The sequence below is a fragment of the Aureococcus anophagefferens genome, assembly GCF_000186865.1.
Source record: "Aureococcus anophagefferens unplaced genomic scaffold AURANscaffold_26, whole genome shotgun sequence".
NCBI classification, from domain to species: domain Eukaryota; class Pelagophyceae; order Pelagomonadales; family Pelagomonadaceae; genus Aureococcus; species Aureococcus anophagefferens.
This window is the reverse complement of record NW_008705586.1, coordinates 417374-433092: the sequence shown is the minus strand read 5'-3', so window position 1 is coordinate 433092 and position 15719 is coordinate 417374. Positions and strand designations below refer to the sequence as shown.

Below are 15719 nucleotides of genomic sequence, written 5' to 3'. Positions count from 1 at the left end.
CGCCGCGTCGCGCTCCGCCGGCGCGAGCGTCGGGTGGTAGACCGCGACGGCGGCCGCGACGAGCTCCGGCGCGACGAGGCCCGCGGCCGCGTCGCGGAAGGGCGCGACGCCCGCGCCCGCGGCGACGGCGCGGGCCCAGGCCGCGAGCGCGCGCCGCGCCGCGGCCTCCGCGGCGTCGCCCGGCGCCGCCGCTTCCGTCGCCGGCTCCGCGGCGGCCGCGGCGGCCGCGGCCGCCGCGCGGTCGACGGCGTCGCCGCCGGCGCCCCGGAGCCGCGCGAAGTCGCGCCAGGCGTCGGCGTCGCGGAGCCGCGCGACCTCGCGGCCGACGGCGGCGGCGTCGGCGACGCGCCGCGCGCCCGCGAAGCGGCCCGCGAGCGCGTCGAGGACGTCGCGCGTCCGCCGGAAGGGCTTCGCGTCGACGACGGCGCGCGCCCAGTCCGCGAGCGCGCGCCGGCCCGGGGGCGGGAAGGCGCCGAGGCCTTCGAGCGCGCCGAGCGCCGCGGCGACGTTGTGGAGCTTCTGGAGCCGGCTGAACGCGGGCGCGCGGAGCGCCGCGCAGGCGTCGGCGGCGGCGCCCTCGGCGCGCGCGCAGACGTCGACGGCGCGCGCGAGGCGCACGCCGTCCCGCAGGTCGTGGCGCAGGTCCCGCACGCGCCAGTCGAACTCGTGGAGGGGCGTCTGCTCGAAGGTTAGCGCGACGCCGAGGCGGCCGCAGTGGCCCGCGACGTCGCCCTCGCCGCCGAGCGCCTCGGAGCCGAACGCGCGGAGCACCTCCGCGCTCGTCTTGACGGGCACCTTGGCCGGCCCGCGGCCGCAGAGCACGGCGCCGCGCTTCAGGGAGAAGAGCCGCGGCCGCGTCGGCAGCGCGTCCGCGCGCCGCGCGGCGTCCAAGAAGTGGACGACGGCGAGCACGCGGCGCACGCAGCGCCGCGCGAGGCGGCGGCCCTGGGCCTCGCCCCAGACGCCGCCCCCGCGGCCGCCGAAACCCCGGCGCTCCGGGTCCCTGTAGAAGTTCGTCTCGCCGTCGCCGAACAGAAAGTCCGCGAGCGACGCGCCGGCCCTCCGGAGCGGGTCCGCGGCGTCGAGCGCGACCCTGAGCCACGCGCGGTCGTAGCAGCCCAGGAGGTCGAGCACGGCGCCCCGCAGGGCGACGTCGCAGCGCACGTCGAGGCCCCGCCGCAGGCCCAGGCGCCCGGCCTCGACCTCGCGCGCGACGGCCTCGCGCGCGGCCCGGAGCGGCGCCGACGCCCAGACCGCGGCCGCGCGGCGCCGCGTCTCGCCCGCGCGCGCCGCCGCGAGCTCCCGCTGCAGGGGCGTGTCCGCCGCGGCGGGCGCGGCGCCGACGAGCGCCTCCTCGAGCCACGCGCGCAGCGCCTCGTCCTCCTCGCGCGGCGCGTCGTCGTCGGCCGCGGGCCGCGGCGCCGCCGCCCTCGGCGCCGCGAGCCGCGCGCGCACCGGCGGCGGCGGGCTCCGGCTCCGCCGGTTCGCGCGCGCGAGGGGCTTCTTCGGCGGCGCCTTCGCGGGCTTCGTCGCGTCGGCCGTCGAGCTCCGGCCGCAGACCGTCGCGGTCAGCCGGTGCTTCCCGTCGAGCTTGAACGTCACCGTGCCGCGGAAGTCGCCCTCGCGCTCCGGCGCCCAGGTCAGGACGCAGACGGCGAACTCGCCCGGCTTCACCGTCGCCGTCGCGCTCTCGCCCTCGAAGACCGCCGTCACCCCCGGCGGCGTCTTCGCGACCTCGACGTACGCGGGCTTCTGGAACCCTGGGCAGTCCAGCACGATCGTCGCCGTCGACGGCTCCATGGTCGTCGTCTTAAAGTCGACGTACGCGGGCTTCTGGAACCCCGCGAGCGTTAAGCGCCGCGACGGCGAGGTCGTCATTGTCGCGTGTAGTGTCTTTCGACGCGATTTTTTTTGGCTTCGCGCGGTTTGAAAGGTTCGAAGCGACACCTTACGAAGCTAACGCTGTGTTTTTGGTTCTGTAACGTCGCGCGCACCGTCTCGTCGCGCCCAGCGTCGCGCCCACCTGCGCCGCCGCAACGATTTTTTTGGCCGGCCGGGGGTCATGCGCTGGTCCGATCATGATGGCATGCGCCGCATTCAGTAGCCTCTCAGTACTTCTTACCCGGCGCGCGGAGCCTCGCGGCCCTAGGCTGGAGTATGACACAGCGTTAGCGGCGCCCTAGGCCCAGTGCTGGGCGAGCGCGCGCGCGACGTAGCGTTTCTGCGGCAAGTCGAGGTCGTAGCGCTCGGCGAGGTCGTCGAACGTGGCGATCCAGACGACGTTGCACACGTGGCAGGCGCCGTTGTCGCGCACCGCGACCAGGGACGCGAGCGGCACGTGCGCGTGTTCGCAGAAGACCATGCCGCCGGTGTCCTGGTACAGCCGCGCGCAACAGTAGCAGTCCAGCTTCGAGTCGAACTTGTCGTGCGGCCAGTAGGGCGTGTAGGTGTACCACTCGACGACCTCCGGCGTGTACTTCGCCGACGGCATCTCGTCGGCCGACGGGCGGAACTGGCGCTTGAACAAGTGGTGCGCTTTCTTTCTGCTGAGCACATTGTACGACGCTCCCACGGTCCGAGCGGGAGCCCGCCCGCCGATGCCGCGCATCTTCGACGGCGAGCCGGCGAGCCGCTCGGCGGCGCGTTGGGAGCGGGCGACATTCATGGTCTGGAGCATCACAATCATCGACTGCTTCTGGAACTTCTTCGTGTTCACCTGCGTGATCTGCGCGCCGTGTTTCCGGGGGTCGACGGCGCACATCCCCGCGGCGCAGAGCGCGTCGATCATCAGAGGACGGGAGATTTGTAATACGTTGATGTTGACGTTGTAGACGTAGCGTAGCAACGCGTGGAGAGCCTTCCAGGTGCACTGCGCGAAGAAGACGCGCGCGTCCTCGCCGCACGCGACGCGTAAATCGAGGCCCTTGGCGTACAGGTCCATCTGGCGCGGCGGGAGGTCCGGGTGGTACATGTGGACCTCGAATTCGGGCGTCTCCTGGACCCCGGCGCGGCGTCGTCGTCCTCGGGCGCGTAGTCGGCCTCGGAGCCGAACTCGCGGGACTTCGCCGCGTCGCGGAGGTAGCGCTCGCAGACGCGGAAGGGCCGGCGCCCCGGCGTGGCCGGGCGGTTCCAGGCCGTCGCGTCGGCGATGGTGACGCCCTTGACCGCGACGCGCTCGAGCGGGATCCACTCGTCCTTGGAGTCCGGCAGGTACCACCAGTGCACGAGCGCGAGGCGCCGCCGCGCGTCGACGACGAGCGTCGTGAAGTACTGGGGGTCGGCGCGGTCGACGTCCATGCCGTGGTCGCTGAAGTCCATGCTCGCGTTGTCGACGTCGGGCGCGCCGTCGACGTCGGGCACGCCGTCGATGGCCGCGTCGTGGCGGACGACGTGCGTCGCCTCGGCCTGCGAGTTGGCGAGCGTCGCGCCGAGCTCCGCGGCGACGGTGCCGAGCTCCGCGGCGACGGCGGGGTCGACGCCGTCGTCGAACCAGACCGCGGGCGGCGCGTAGAGGCCCGCGTCGGCCCAGGCGCCCGCGACGGCCGCGAGCGCGCCGTGCTTGGCCGCCTCGTCGCCGCCGCTCAGCGCCGCGCGCGCGCCCGCGTCGAGCGCGCGGAACGCGGCCTCGAGGCAGCCGCCGTCGCGCACGTCGCGCAGGTGCCGCGCCGGGAGCATGGCCATGTCCGGCGGCCCGCCGCCGTCGACGGCGTAGGACGACCCGGGCCCGAGGACGGCGACGTTCGCCTCGGCGAGCGCGTACGCGAGCGCCGCGAGGCCCTCGGCGGACTCGCCGAGCTTCAGCGCGAGGGGCGTGACGGCCTCGCGGAAGTCCTCGCCGCCGTAGTCGACGGCGGCCGCGCGAAAGCTCGGGTCGACCTGGGCCGGGTCGTAGAAGCCGAAGGGCGTCGCGGTCTCCACGCCGGCCCCGGCCGCCGTGGAGGCCGCGCCGGACTCCTCCGGGACGGGCGCCGGCGGCTCGCGCTCCACCGCGTCGGTGGCCTCGTCGGAGAAGTCCCAGAAGAAGTCCCAGGCGTCGACCGTCTCCTGGACATCGTAGCTCGGCTTCGCCGCCTCGATGAAGCGGGGCGAGAGGTCGACGAAGCCCGCGTACGCGTCGTCGAAGTCGAATTCCACCTCGAAGTGCCCCTGCGGGACGACGTCGCCGCTGTGCTTCGACACGGCGCCGGCGACGGCCGAAACGACGCCCACGACGAGGCAGTGGCCCTCCCTGGGGGATGGTCGGAGGACCTTGACGATGCGGCCGAGGAGGTGCGAGCCCACGCGCCGGCCCCGGAGGTCGCCCTTCGCCTTCGAGGCGACCGCGGGCGCGGCGCGCTTGGCGCGCGCGGGCCTGAGATTCTTGACGGCGGCGGCGACCGCGCTCGCCGGCGGGTCCGCCGGCCAGAGCGACGCGTAGACCTTGCACAGGTCCAAGGGAGACGGCATGCCCCGCAACTGCCAGGCCACGTTGCGCGGCGTCTCCGACGGCCTCCAGTGGAAGTCGTCCTTGAACGCCTTCTTGAAGGCCGCGAGGTCCGGGTAGTAGTCGAAGTCGCCGCCCTCGCGCCTCGCGAAGAAGCCGAAGCTGAGGAAGCCCGTGGAGAACGGGTCGTCGAAGCCCTTGAGGGGCTTCAGGCCGCGGCGGCACTCCTCGAAGCGGCGGCGCGCCGCGTCCGCGGCCGCGCGCCGCGCCTTCTCCGTGGCCGCCGCGCGCGCCTGCTCCTCGGCCGCCGCGCGCCGCGCCTGCTCCTCGGCCGCCGCGCGCGCGTGCTCCTCTAGAGCTGCGACGACCTCCTTGGCGTGCTTCTTCTTGGCCGGCGAGTCCCGCTCCGGCGACCGCGGCACCGGATTCTGCACAGGTTTTGATGATCCTGGCGCAGACGGCGGGCGCTGCTCGTCGTCGAACCCCTCGGACATGATATGCGTAGAGGCCGGGCGGCGCGTTGAGCGGCGGCCTTGCGGCGGCGAGCGAGGCTCTTGCTATCACCTGTGTAAAAACATGTGTAAAAGATGGTCGGCGCTCGGCGCTCGACCGTCGCCGCCCGCCGCCCCGGGGCGGCGCGCGCGCGGCCTGGGGAGTGGGGCGCGAGCGACGGCCGCGCGGTCTGGGGAGAGGGGCGCGAGCGACACGGCGCGGCGCCCGTGCGCGACGGTCTCGATCGCGCGCCGCCAAGAGGCCAAGCTCCTGTGGCAGCTCGGTCGGGATCGGCGAGGCCGAGCATTTGCTCCGACAGCGGCAGCCCACCATGATGGTGTTGGGCGCCGCCGCCGACACAGGCGACCCACCGGGGGCACCGCGCCGCCGCGGGACGAAGGGCGCCATGACAACGCCGGCCGACGAGGCGTCGGGACTGGTCCCCATCGTGACGTGCAATTGCAAACAATGTGTAAATCCAAACGAGGGATCTCCAAGACTTGGCCTCGAGGCCATGAGCACATTCGACATCAGAGTCGGGCTTCCTGGGCGCCAAGCGCGTGCGGTGCTCCGTGTCCGCCGACGCAAGGCAATCGCTTCAAACGCTGCGCGAGATCTCGACCGGCGGACTGCGCGCGACACCGACCGCTTGGCGGCTGGTTGGGGCTGCCAATCGTCGGCTGCCCGGCGGGCGGCAGAGCGCCGGTGGCGAGACGGCCCGAGGACGTCTGGGGCGTCCTGGACAGATTCGCTGCGGCGGCTCTCGCGCACGCTCTGGCGCGCAGCGGCGGCAACCGGGCCGCTGGGACGCCGTCGGCCGACGTCCGAATCGCCGCGGCGCTCGACCAGTTCGACGCAAGCTACGACTGCGTCGTGGCCACGCGTTCCGGCCGCGGCGCGCGCGGCGACCGCTACTTTTACAGCGTCTACTTTGGCGCCGGCGCCTCCGGCGACGCCGCGGACGCCGGCGACTCGTCGGACGTGGCCGCGCTCGCCGCCAACGGCCGCCTCTGCGCGGAGAACCCGCGCGACATCGACGTCGAGACCGCTGAGGGCGCCGCGACGGAGCAGCAGACCGTGGACCTCGCGCTCGACGGCGCCTACCTCGAGGGCTCCTACTACGAGCTCCAGTACTGCACCGAGCGCGACGGTCGCTGCGGAGAAGGTCGCGAACGGCGACGTCATGCGGTGCGAGGAGCCCTGAACGACCGTCTCCCATGGCTCGAACGCCGTCCGGGCGACGCCGAGGGCGCGGTGTGGCGTTCGACCCGAGAGCCGCTCGCTGCCCGGGAAACCGACGGCTCCCAGACGCCCATCACGACGCGCGAACACGCGCGATCGCGCGAGCTGGACGCGCCAGCCCCCCTCCAGTGCCCTCTCCGCTTAATCTTGGCGCTCCGTTCGTGAGAAGACGCGTGTCCGGGGGCCACCGGGGACCGGTGAGGCAGCCAAAAGCCCGTACTGTCTCGGTTTCTCATTCTCGAGACAGTACGCGTTCTCAGATCTCCCGGTCGACGTCGAGGCCCGCGACGTCGCGCGGGTTCTCCGCGCAGAGGCGGCTCGGCGAGTGGCGGAGCGTCTCCGCCGGAGCCGTCGTCGGCCTAGTGTCGTAGAAGAGCTGGAGCACGTCGAGGGCGACGGCGACGGCGGCGTTGGAGAAGAAGAAGTTGAAGAAGAAGGCCGACCGCACGCGTCGTCGAAGGGCTGGCTCTGCGGTACCGCGCGGTCGGGGCAGTCCGGCATGTCCGAGCGCGCGGCGCCGCAGGCCTCGACGACGAACTCGCGGCCCGTGCGCTGCCCGCTGCGCAAGACTGTGATCTTGGACGACGAGATGCCTTGGAGCACGCTGAGCAGCGCGCCGACGACCTGCTGCGTGCAGCGGCGGGTGATCGCGTCCGAGCGCGAGGCGGCGCGGTTTGACCCCCGCCCTCGGCAGCGCCGGCGACGGCGTTGAACGTGTCCGTGGGGTTCGATGGCACGTACGGCTTCGCCGATGTCCTCGGCACGGCCGACGTCGTGGCCGAGGGGCCGGGCGTCGACGACGACGCCGTGTTCTCCAGGAGCGACTGACTACGGCGCGTCCCAGGTGCTGGTCGCGGCGCCCTTGCAAGAGCTGCGTTCCGTCACCGCGGGTTTCGATGCGCCTCGCTGGATCGCTGCAGCACCACCATGTCGCATGTTGTCAACGCTTCGAGCAGCCCATCGATGGGCAGCCTCTGGACGAGGCCCGAGGGTGGCCGAAGCATCGATGGATTGCGTTTACTCTGCAATGCCGATGCCTTGCGGCGCCTCGTCCGCCAAGGGCGTGCTGCTCACCATCATCTGCAAAGGGCAAAGCATGGACGACGACGATCTGGTCGCCCGGCTGGCCCAGCTAAGCCCGGCCCACGCGCAGGCGCTCCTCGCCCGCGCCGCTGAGGCGCGCGAGGCGCAGCCCGGCGCCGCCGGCGACGGCGACGGCGACGCTTCGGAGAGCGGCAACGCGCCGTGGAGCGGCGACGCGACCAACTTCGACGCCGGCTCCGACGAGCCGGAGGCCGACGACGCGCCCGCGACCGTCACGGAGGCGCCCGCGCCCGCGCCCGTCACGGAGGCGCCCGCGCCCGCGACCGTCACGGAGGCGCCCGCGCCCGCGCCCGCGCCCCTCATCCCGGACTACGAGAGCGCCATCCGCGAGGAGATCGGCGCCGACGGCGCCACCATCGCCGTCATCGACATCGAGACCGACGGTCGCGAGATCACGAGTCACATATTGCAGATCGCCGTCAAGGTCGTCGACGAGAAAGACAACCGCACGTACACGGTCTACGTCATGCCGCCGCACGGCGTCGTCCTCGATCCACACTCCACGGCGATCAAGATCAACGGCCTCACACGCCCGGTGCTAGAGAGCCACGACGCCGTCGACATCAAGACGGCCCTCAGCGGCTTCGTCTCCTTCATGTGCGGCCTCAAGGACTACGTCATCGTCGCGCACAACGTGCCCTTCGACCTCCAGTTCCTCGCGAAGGCGCTGCTCGACAACGACTTCGACGTCGTCTTCGAGGGCGCCCCCACGATCGACACGCTCGCCATGGCGCGGGACACGCTCGGCCGGCCCAGCAACGACCTCAACTGCGACCTCGGCAGCGTCTACCTCCAGGCGTTCTCCGTGCCGCTCAAGGGCGCGCACGGCGCCGTGGAGGACGCCGACGCCGCGTTCCTCCTCCTCTGCTACTTCATCTTCCTCTCCTCGTACAACCTGGCCGCCCACCTCCGGGCCGCCGCCACGGCGCGCTTCGTCGTGCGCCGCGTCGCGGCCATCGACGGCGCGCCCGACGACCACGCGACGCCGGAGGACGCGCGGCTCGACGACCTCCCGCACGAGATCATGCTCAACATCGCGAAGCTGCGCTCCACCGGCCGGCCCGTGAGCCTCGACGCGTTCTGGTCCGCCATCCACGGCGCGCCCCGCTCCCTCAAGTACCTGGCTTCCGACGCGCGCGCGGCCATGTTCGCGGAGCTCGCGGAGATCAGGGCAGGACAAGGGTGATTCAACGTCGCTTCAACGTGAGTGTTCCACGCGCGCGCGTTCTGGGAAAAGCATCCACGCTTCGAGACCGTTCCGAGAGATGATCGCTCGTCCAAAAATCAGCCGAAACGAGTGGAAAATGGCCGAGAGAGGAGCCTTTGAAGTTGGGAATTTCGCACTCTTGTCCTGCCCAGGCGGAGATGAAGGCCAAGGACACGCTGCGGGACGCGGGGTCCTACGAGCGGAAGGCCGTCAAGTTTACCGACGGGCGCCCGTACCCCTTCCTGTCGCCCTTCGAGTTCCAGTACCCCGACACCTCCAACCTCGACGACGATCACGCTGCGGTGACGATCGAGCGCGCGTACCTCGATTTCCAGTCCACGTTCTCGTTCGACCTGCGGAGCACGGAGCACCACGACTTCGACCTGAAGAACCGCCTCCATCGAGAATACCGCAAGGAGTGGTACGACTTCTGGAGCGAGCTGAAAATGCGCCCCTTCTTCCTCGGCTGCGACTTCAGCTACTTCCAGATGGAGGGCGTCGTGCTCAAGTTCGTCGGGAGCGAGGCCTTCGACTGGCTCCGCGCCTTCGACATCAAGTGCCGGGAGGCGGCGCGCGGGACGCGCGAGCCGCCCTTGGCCTGCGAGCACTGCGCGTCGAAGGACGCGTTCGCCGCGCAGGCCGCGGCGAACAAGCGGAAGTCGTCGCAGTCCCCGCGGGACGAACTGGACGCGCTCAACCCCGCTTTCCCCGTGTCGTCGGCCCCCGAGACCATGGCGGACGACGGAGAGGAGGTCCGCCGGCCGCTGGCGGAGGTGCCGGACGAGCTCAAGCGCCGCGTGTCGACGAACCGGGGCCTCTGCGCGGACCACCGCAAGACCTACCCCATCTTGCGGGGGTACTTTTGCGACCCGTGCAACATCGAGGCCGCCTACTACTGCCACGCGTCCGACATCGAGACGACGCTCGTGAACTGCGCCGACGCGTCCCACATGCGCCACGATCGCATCTTCGCGGCGCTCGGTTAAGGACGGGTCGGGTAAACATCGCCTCGTTGATGTCAGTACATCTTACCCGGCGCGCGCGCCTCCCGGCCCTAGGCCTCGACGGTCTTGGCCTTCTTCGCCGCGGGCCCGTCGTCGGCGGGCTCGGGCTCCTGGGCCATGTCCTCGGCGGCCTCCTTGAGCGTGTCGCGCCACTGCTGCATCTCCTCCTCCGTGGGGTCGCGGCCGTTCTGCTGCTTGAAGAGGTCGACGAGCTGCGCGAAGATGTCCGGCTCGCCCTCCTCCTCCTCCTCGGCCGCCTCGTCGTCGTCGCCGCCGCCCTCCTCCGTCGCGCGGAGGCGTTCGAGGATCGCGTCGATCTCCTCGGGCGTCGGCGCGCGGCCGTTCTGGGCCGTGAACGCCGCGACGACCTTGTCGACGATGATGGCCTCGCCCGCCGCGGCCTCGTCGTCGGCGCCGGCGCCGAGCTTCTCCGCGACCTCGCGCTCGATGTCCGCGCGCTCCGCGGCCGTGGGCTCGCGGCCCTCGCGCTCCGCGAACTTCTTGAGGCACGCGGCGACGAGCAGGTCCGCGAGCTCGCCGTCGTCCTCGTCCTCCTCGGCCGCGAGGCGCTCGTCGTCGTCGGCGGCGTCGCTGTCGTAGGCGTCGTCCTCGTCGTCCGAGTCGTCGTCGTCGTCGTCGTCCGACGACTCGTCGTCCTCGTCGCCCTCGGCGACGGCCGCGAGGCCCCCGTCGTCGTCGTCGTCCTCGAGGTCCATGTCCTGCCAGGGCTCGGGCGCCTTGGCCGCGAAGGCCTCGTACTCCGCGAGGGAGAAGTCCGACGGCGTGCCGGACTCGTCCGTGCGCGTCATGAGGCACGCGCCGCCGAAGACACCCGTCGCGGCGTCGAAGGGCTTGGGCAGGCTGCCCGCGAACTTGGGCAGGCCGCCGTCCTCGCGGCGCACGAGCAGGAACACGCCCAGGGGCTCCCACTGGCCCAGGAACGTCACGGCGCCGCCCAGGGCCTCCTTGACGGCCTCCTTCTTCGGCGTCATGTCCAGCTCCACCTCGGCGGCCGTCCCGTCGGCGGCGACGATGACGCACTTGACGACGGGGCCGTCGGCGTGCATCATCGCCATGAGCTCGTCGGCGGAGGCCTGCAGCGCTTCGGTCATTGCGTCGTGCGAGAGGCAAAGCCGATTGTTTCAAAATCGAGAGGCAAAGAGAGGCAAGCAAAGTTGTTGATGCGATGACGGCGAGCTGCCCCGAAACAGTGTTGGACCACCACGAGACACCCTAGCGATGCCGCGCGCCGCGCTTCTCCTCGTCGTCGCCGGCGTCGTCCTTTCGCTGCCGATCACGCATCGAACGAGCGGGCTGCAGTGCGGCCAGGCGCCGCGCCGCGACGGCGCCGCCGTGCTCTACTTCCACATCTTCAAGGCCGCCGGCACAACGATTCGCGAGAAGCTCCGGCAATACGCCCACGCCTGCGACCTGCGCTGGGCGTGCCTCACCCACTGCGAGCGCAACGTCCTGGGCGCGTCGCTCGTCAACTGCAAGGTCAAGGACGAGATCCACATGCCCCGCGACGCGAACCGGCGGTCCGTGCTCCACCTGAACCGCGCGGACGTCGTCGGCGGCCACCTCCACTTCGGCCTCGTCGACGCCTTCCCGCGGGCGCGCCTCGTCACGCTCCTGCGGGACCCCGACTCGGCCGTCGTCTCCGGCATCCGCTACGTGCACCCCACCTGGAAGTTCGACCACGTGCTATACGAGCTCCGGCGCCGCGCGCGCGGCGCGCCCGGCTCCGCGCGCAACGCCGTCAAATACCTCGCGCCGCCCGGCCGCAACGCGTCCGCGGCCTACGCCGCCGCGGCCGCGAACCTCCGGCGCTTCGACGTCGTCGGCGTCGTCGAGAACTGGGACGCGTCCATGCGCATGCTCCAGGCGTTCCTCGACCCGACGCACGGCTGGCGCGGCTGGCACAACGACGACCGGCGCAACGTCCACTCCCAGGCCTTCTCCACGGCGAGCGTGCTGCGGCAGCTGACGTCCACGGACGCGCTCTGCCTCGCGGCCTACGTGTCCCGCGAGCGCGCGCTCTACGCGGCCGCCGTCGCCGCGCACCGCGCGACCTGCCGGGCGCTCCTCGGCGCCCGCGACCGCGGCTGCCGCGCGACGATCGACTAGTCGTTATCCGCGCGCGCGCGCGCGGCGTCACTTCGGTTGCCTGCGGCGGGCGCGCGCGGGTCCGCGCGCGGCGAGACGCGCGGCGAGACGCGGGAAGACGCGCGAGTCCGGCGCCTCGGGGTCGCCCCCGGGCACCATCATGGAGACGTTGTTCCCGTTGAGGAGGATCTGGTCCAGCTGCGTCTTCGCGCCGTCGCAGTACTCGGTCACGTCGTCGAGGACCTGCGGGCCGCGGCGTCCGGCGCGCGGCGTTGGGGGCGCGGCGCCATGTTGACGTACTCGTCGAAGCCGCGGAGCGTGCCGACGACCTCCTTGTCGCCCTTCATGATGACCCAGATGCGCGAGCCGATGCACTTGTCCACGAGCTCGAGCGGCAGCAGCCGGCCCGCCATCGCGTCGCGGGCGGCGGCGGCGGCGACGCGACGCGACGCGGCGGAAGCGCGGAAGCGCGATGCGGCGCGAGCGGTGTCGAGCGCAGCGCGCGGCGCAAGCGCAGCAGAGGCTCGCGAGCTGCAGTTGCGTCAATTTCGACCTCGGCGCGAGGTATTGAACTTTCTGCGCGAGATGCGCAACTGGCTGGGCATCGCGCGCGCGCTGCTGTGCCTGCTCGTGGGCCACGCGAGCGTGACGAGCGTCAACGACTGGGTCCAGGGCGTGCTCGGCCCCGACGCCTGGAACTACAGCGCTCAGGATCTGGGGACGCCCGTCGTGCCCATCACCGACTCCGGCCGCAACCCCTACAAGGGCGTGCACCCGTCCGAGCTCGAGGCGCCCGTGGCCCAGGCGCTGCGCTACGCCCACGGCTACGTCGGCGTCCACACGCTCTACATCGGCGGCTGGCTCCTGTGGTGCGCGGCGACGGCGGAGCCCGAGAGCGCGCTCCACTGGCAGATACCGCTGAGCCTCGTGGCCTTCGAGGCCGGCGCCTACGCGAACGCGCTGGGCTACTTCGACCGCGACACCATGGGCCACCCGCGCTGCAAGAACTTCTGGCACTGGCGGGGCAGGTGGGGCGACCACCCGCGGCGAGCGGGGCGGGAAACGGGCGCGAAATTCCCAACTTCGACCGTGTTCCACTCGTTTCGGCCGAGTTTTGGACCAGCGATCATCCCTCGGAGCGGTCTCGCAGCGTGGATGCTGTTTCTGCAAGCGCGCGCGCGGAACGCTCACGTTGTATCACCCGTTTCCCGCCCAGGTGGCGAGACGACGCGCACTACCACCACGCGCGCGCCCGCGACCGCTTCGACCCGACTTCAACGTGCGCGTCCTCGAGAGGCGCGCTCGGCGCCGCGTCGGGCGCTCGGCGATCCGTCCGAAGATCGGCCGACGCGATCCTCGCGAGCGACGTTCGGCCGCAGGTCTTCCTCTCGTCCTTCTACGAGTGCATGGAGGGCATGAAGACGTTCAAGCCCGTGCTCTACTTCGACCTCGGCACCTTCGCCCTCGCCTTCCTCGGCCTCTACCCCTGGCGGCCCCGGAAGAAGAAGCCGGCGGCGAAGGCGAAGGCGGAGACGCCGGCGAAGCCCGCGGCGGAGCGGGCGGCGAAGCCCAAGGCGGCCTAGGCGCGCCGTTAAAAAAACCGACGTCAGAACCGCATGCCGCCGAGGCAGAGGTACTTGTCCTCGAGGTACTCGTCGATGCCGTGCGCGCCGCCCTCGCGGCCGAGGCCCGACTCCTTGACGCCGCCGAAGGGCATCGCCGGGTCCGACACGCCGCCCTCGTTGACGCCGACGATGCCGAACTCGAGGCGCTCCGCGACGGCCCAGGCGTGGGCGAGGTCGCCGCAGCAGTAGGCCGCGAGGCCCGCGGGCCCGTCGTTCGCGAGCGCGACGGCCTCCGCGTCCGTCTCGAAGGTCCGGAGCGGCACGACGGGGCCGAAGGTCTCGTCGACCCAGAGCGCGCTGTCCAGGGGCACGTCGGCGACGATCGTCGGCGGGTAGAACGCGTCCCGGAGGCCCGGGAGGGGCCACGCGCCGCCGACGAGCGTCCGCCCGCCCGACGCGCGCACGCGCGCGTCGACCTTGGCCGCGGCCGCCGGGTTGATCAAGGGCCCGATCATCGTGCCGTCGTCGAAGCCGTGGCCCACGGGCAGGGCCGCGATGCGACGCTCGAGCGCGTCGACGAAGGCGTCGACTTTGGACGCGTGCACCAGAAACCGGTCCGCGCCTGCGTGGCCATCGACCGGTGAGCCGGGACGTCGGGGCCGAACTTCAGAAGTCGATTTGGCTGGTTTTGGGGACGAGTCGTGTGCTCTCGTCGAGCGCTCGAAGCGCGGCCGAAGAGTCTGGTCCGACCGTTCGACGACGCGCGCGTTGAAGAGTCTGGTCCAAACCGTTCGACGACGCGCACGTTGAAGTCGGGTCGAGGATGCGAGGTCCGCGCCGGTCCGCGCAGACGCACGTCTGCCCCGCGTTGCGGAACTTGGTCGTCATCGCCGCGTCCGCGGCGACGTCGACGTCGGCGCTCTCGAGCACGAGGAACGGCGCGTTGCCGCCGAGCTCGAGGGACAGCACCTTGACCGTCTCCGCGCAGCGGCGGTAGAGCCACTTGCCGACGGCCGTCGACCCCGTGAAGCTCAGCGCGCGGACCTCCGGCGCGTCGCAGAGCGCGGCGCCCACGGGCTCCGCGTGGTCCCGCGACGACGCCAGCACGTTGAGCACGCCCGCGGGGAAGAGGCCGTCGGCGAGGCGCGCGAGCGCGAGCGCCGAGAGCGGCGTGTCCTCCGACGGCTTCACGACGACGGGGCAGCCCGCGGCGACCTGGGCCCCGGGAGACGGGCGATTCGACGCGGGCGTTCCGCGCGCGCGCGTTTCAAAAAACTCATCCACGCTTCGAGACCGTTCCGAGAGATGATCGCTCGTCCAAAAATGGAGTGGAAAGCGACCGAGGTAGGAGCCTTTCGGAAGTTCGCGCGCTCTTTTCCCGCCCCGGCGGCGACGGCCGGCGCGACCTTGCGCGTGATCATGGCCACGGGGAAGTTCCAGGGCGTGATGGCCGCGCAGACGCCCACGGGCTGGCGCACGGTCAGGAGCCGCCGGTCGGAGCCCGCGTTCGCCTTGACCTCGCCCGCGACGCGCGGCGCCTCCTCGGCGAACCACTCGACGAACGACCTGGGCAGCACAAGGGTGATTCAACCTCGCTTCAACTTGGGTGTTTCGCGCGCGAGAGTTCCAGGAAAAGCATCCACGCTTCGAAACCGTTCCGAGAGATGATAACTCGTCCAAAAATCAGCCAAAACGAGTGAAAACGGCCGAGATAGGAGCCTTTGAAGTTGGGAATTTCGCTCTCTTGTGCTGCCCTGCGAACGACGCGCCGTAGGCGACCTCGCCGCGCGCCTCGGCGAGGGGCTTGCCGCACTCGGCCGTCATCAGCGTCGCGATGTCCTCCGACGCGGCCAGGATGCGCCGGTGCCACTCGCGGAGCGCGTCGCTCCGCTCGCGAGCCGTCGTTCCGGCCCACGCGGGCAGCGCGGCCGCGGCCGCGTCGACGGCGGCGCGCGCCTGCTCCGGCCCGCAGTCCGCGACGTCGCAGATGGGCGCGCCGCTGCCCGGGTCGACGACGGCGAAGGTGCGCGCCGTTCGGACCCAGGCGCCGCCGACGAGCGCCGAGGCCTCGTTGGCGGCGTCGACGACGCGCAAGTCCGCGAGCGCGCTCGACGTGCTGGCGCAGCGCGTCAGCGCGTTTTTTAGAGCGTTCGTGCAGCGTATGGTCTTCGTGCAGCGCTGGAACGCGGATTGCATGGATGTGGTGGGGCGCATCGCTCCTCGGAATGGCCTGCAACGGAGGCTGCATTCGATGCCGCCAAAAGTCGAAGCTGACCGAATTGCCACAAACGAGAACGGAGGAAAGCAAGCCATGCGCGCCGCCCTGGCCCGCCGCGCCGTGCTGGCCCGCCCCGCGCCGTCGGCGGCGGCGACGCGCTCGCGCAGCGCCCAGGCCCTCGAGGCGCCCTACGTCGAAGAGACCTACGTCGCGCTCGACCGGGACCGGCGCCACGCGGCGCCCGTCGCCTTCGCGGAGTCCTACGCGGCGCCGGCCTTCGGCCGCATCTCGACGGGGGACCAGTACGTGGCGTCGCTCCGCGGGCGGGACCTGCCCGTCTACCTCTTCGGCGAGAATA

General features: G+C 71.8%; 3 protein-coding genes across 3 annotated transcripts; all 3 read right to left on the bottom strand.

The window, feature by feature from the left end:
• Positions 1-2179: 2179 nt before the first annotated feature.
• AURANDRAFT_66812 (hypothetical protein) lies at positions 2180-6100 on the bottom strand (the record flags this gene model as incomplete). Its single annotated transcript, XM_009042070.1, has 3 exons — positions 2180-2977; positions 3166-4908; positions 5246-6100. 3 exons carry the CDS (start codon positions 6098-6100, stop codon positions 2180-2182), a joined length of 3396 nt encoding a protein of 1131 aa, XP_009040318.1.
• Positions 6101-11713: 5613 nt separating this feature from the next.
• Positions 11714-11982, bottom strand: AURANDRAFT_9330 (hypothetical protein; the record flags this gene model as incomplete). The annotated part of the gene is made up of 2 exons (XM_009042069.1): positions 11714-11821; positions 11875-11982. Coding segments are annotated over 2 exons (216 nt in total), but the record flags the coding sequence as incomplete, so codon positions are not given.
• A 1202-nt stretch (positions 11983-13184) lies between these two features.
• On the bottom strand, positions 13185-15339 carry AURANDRAFT_31690 (hypothetical protein; the record flags this gene model as incomplete). The annotated part of the gene is made up of 4 exons (XM_009042068.1): positions 13185-13732; positions 13932-14358; positions 14538-14709; positions 14909-15339. The coding sequence occupies 4 exons, from the start codon at positions 15337-15339 to the stop codon at positions 13185-13187; spliced, it is 1578 nt and encodes a 525-aa protein (XP_009040316.1).
• Positions 15340-15719: the final 380 nt, after the last annotated feature.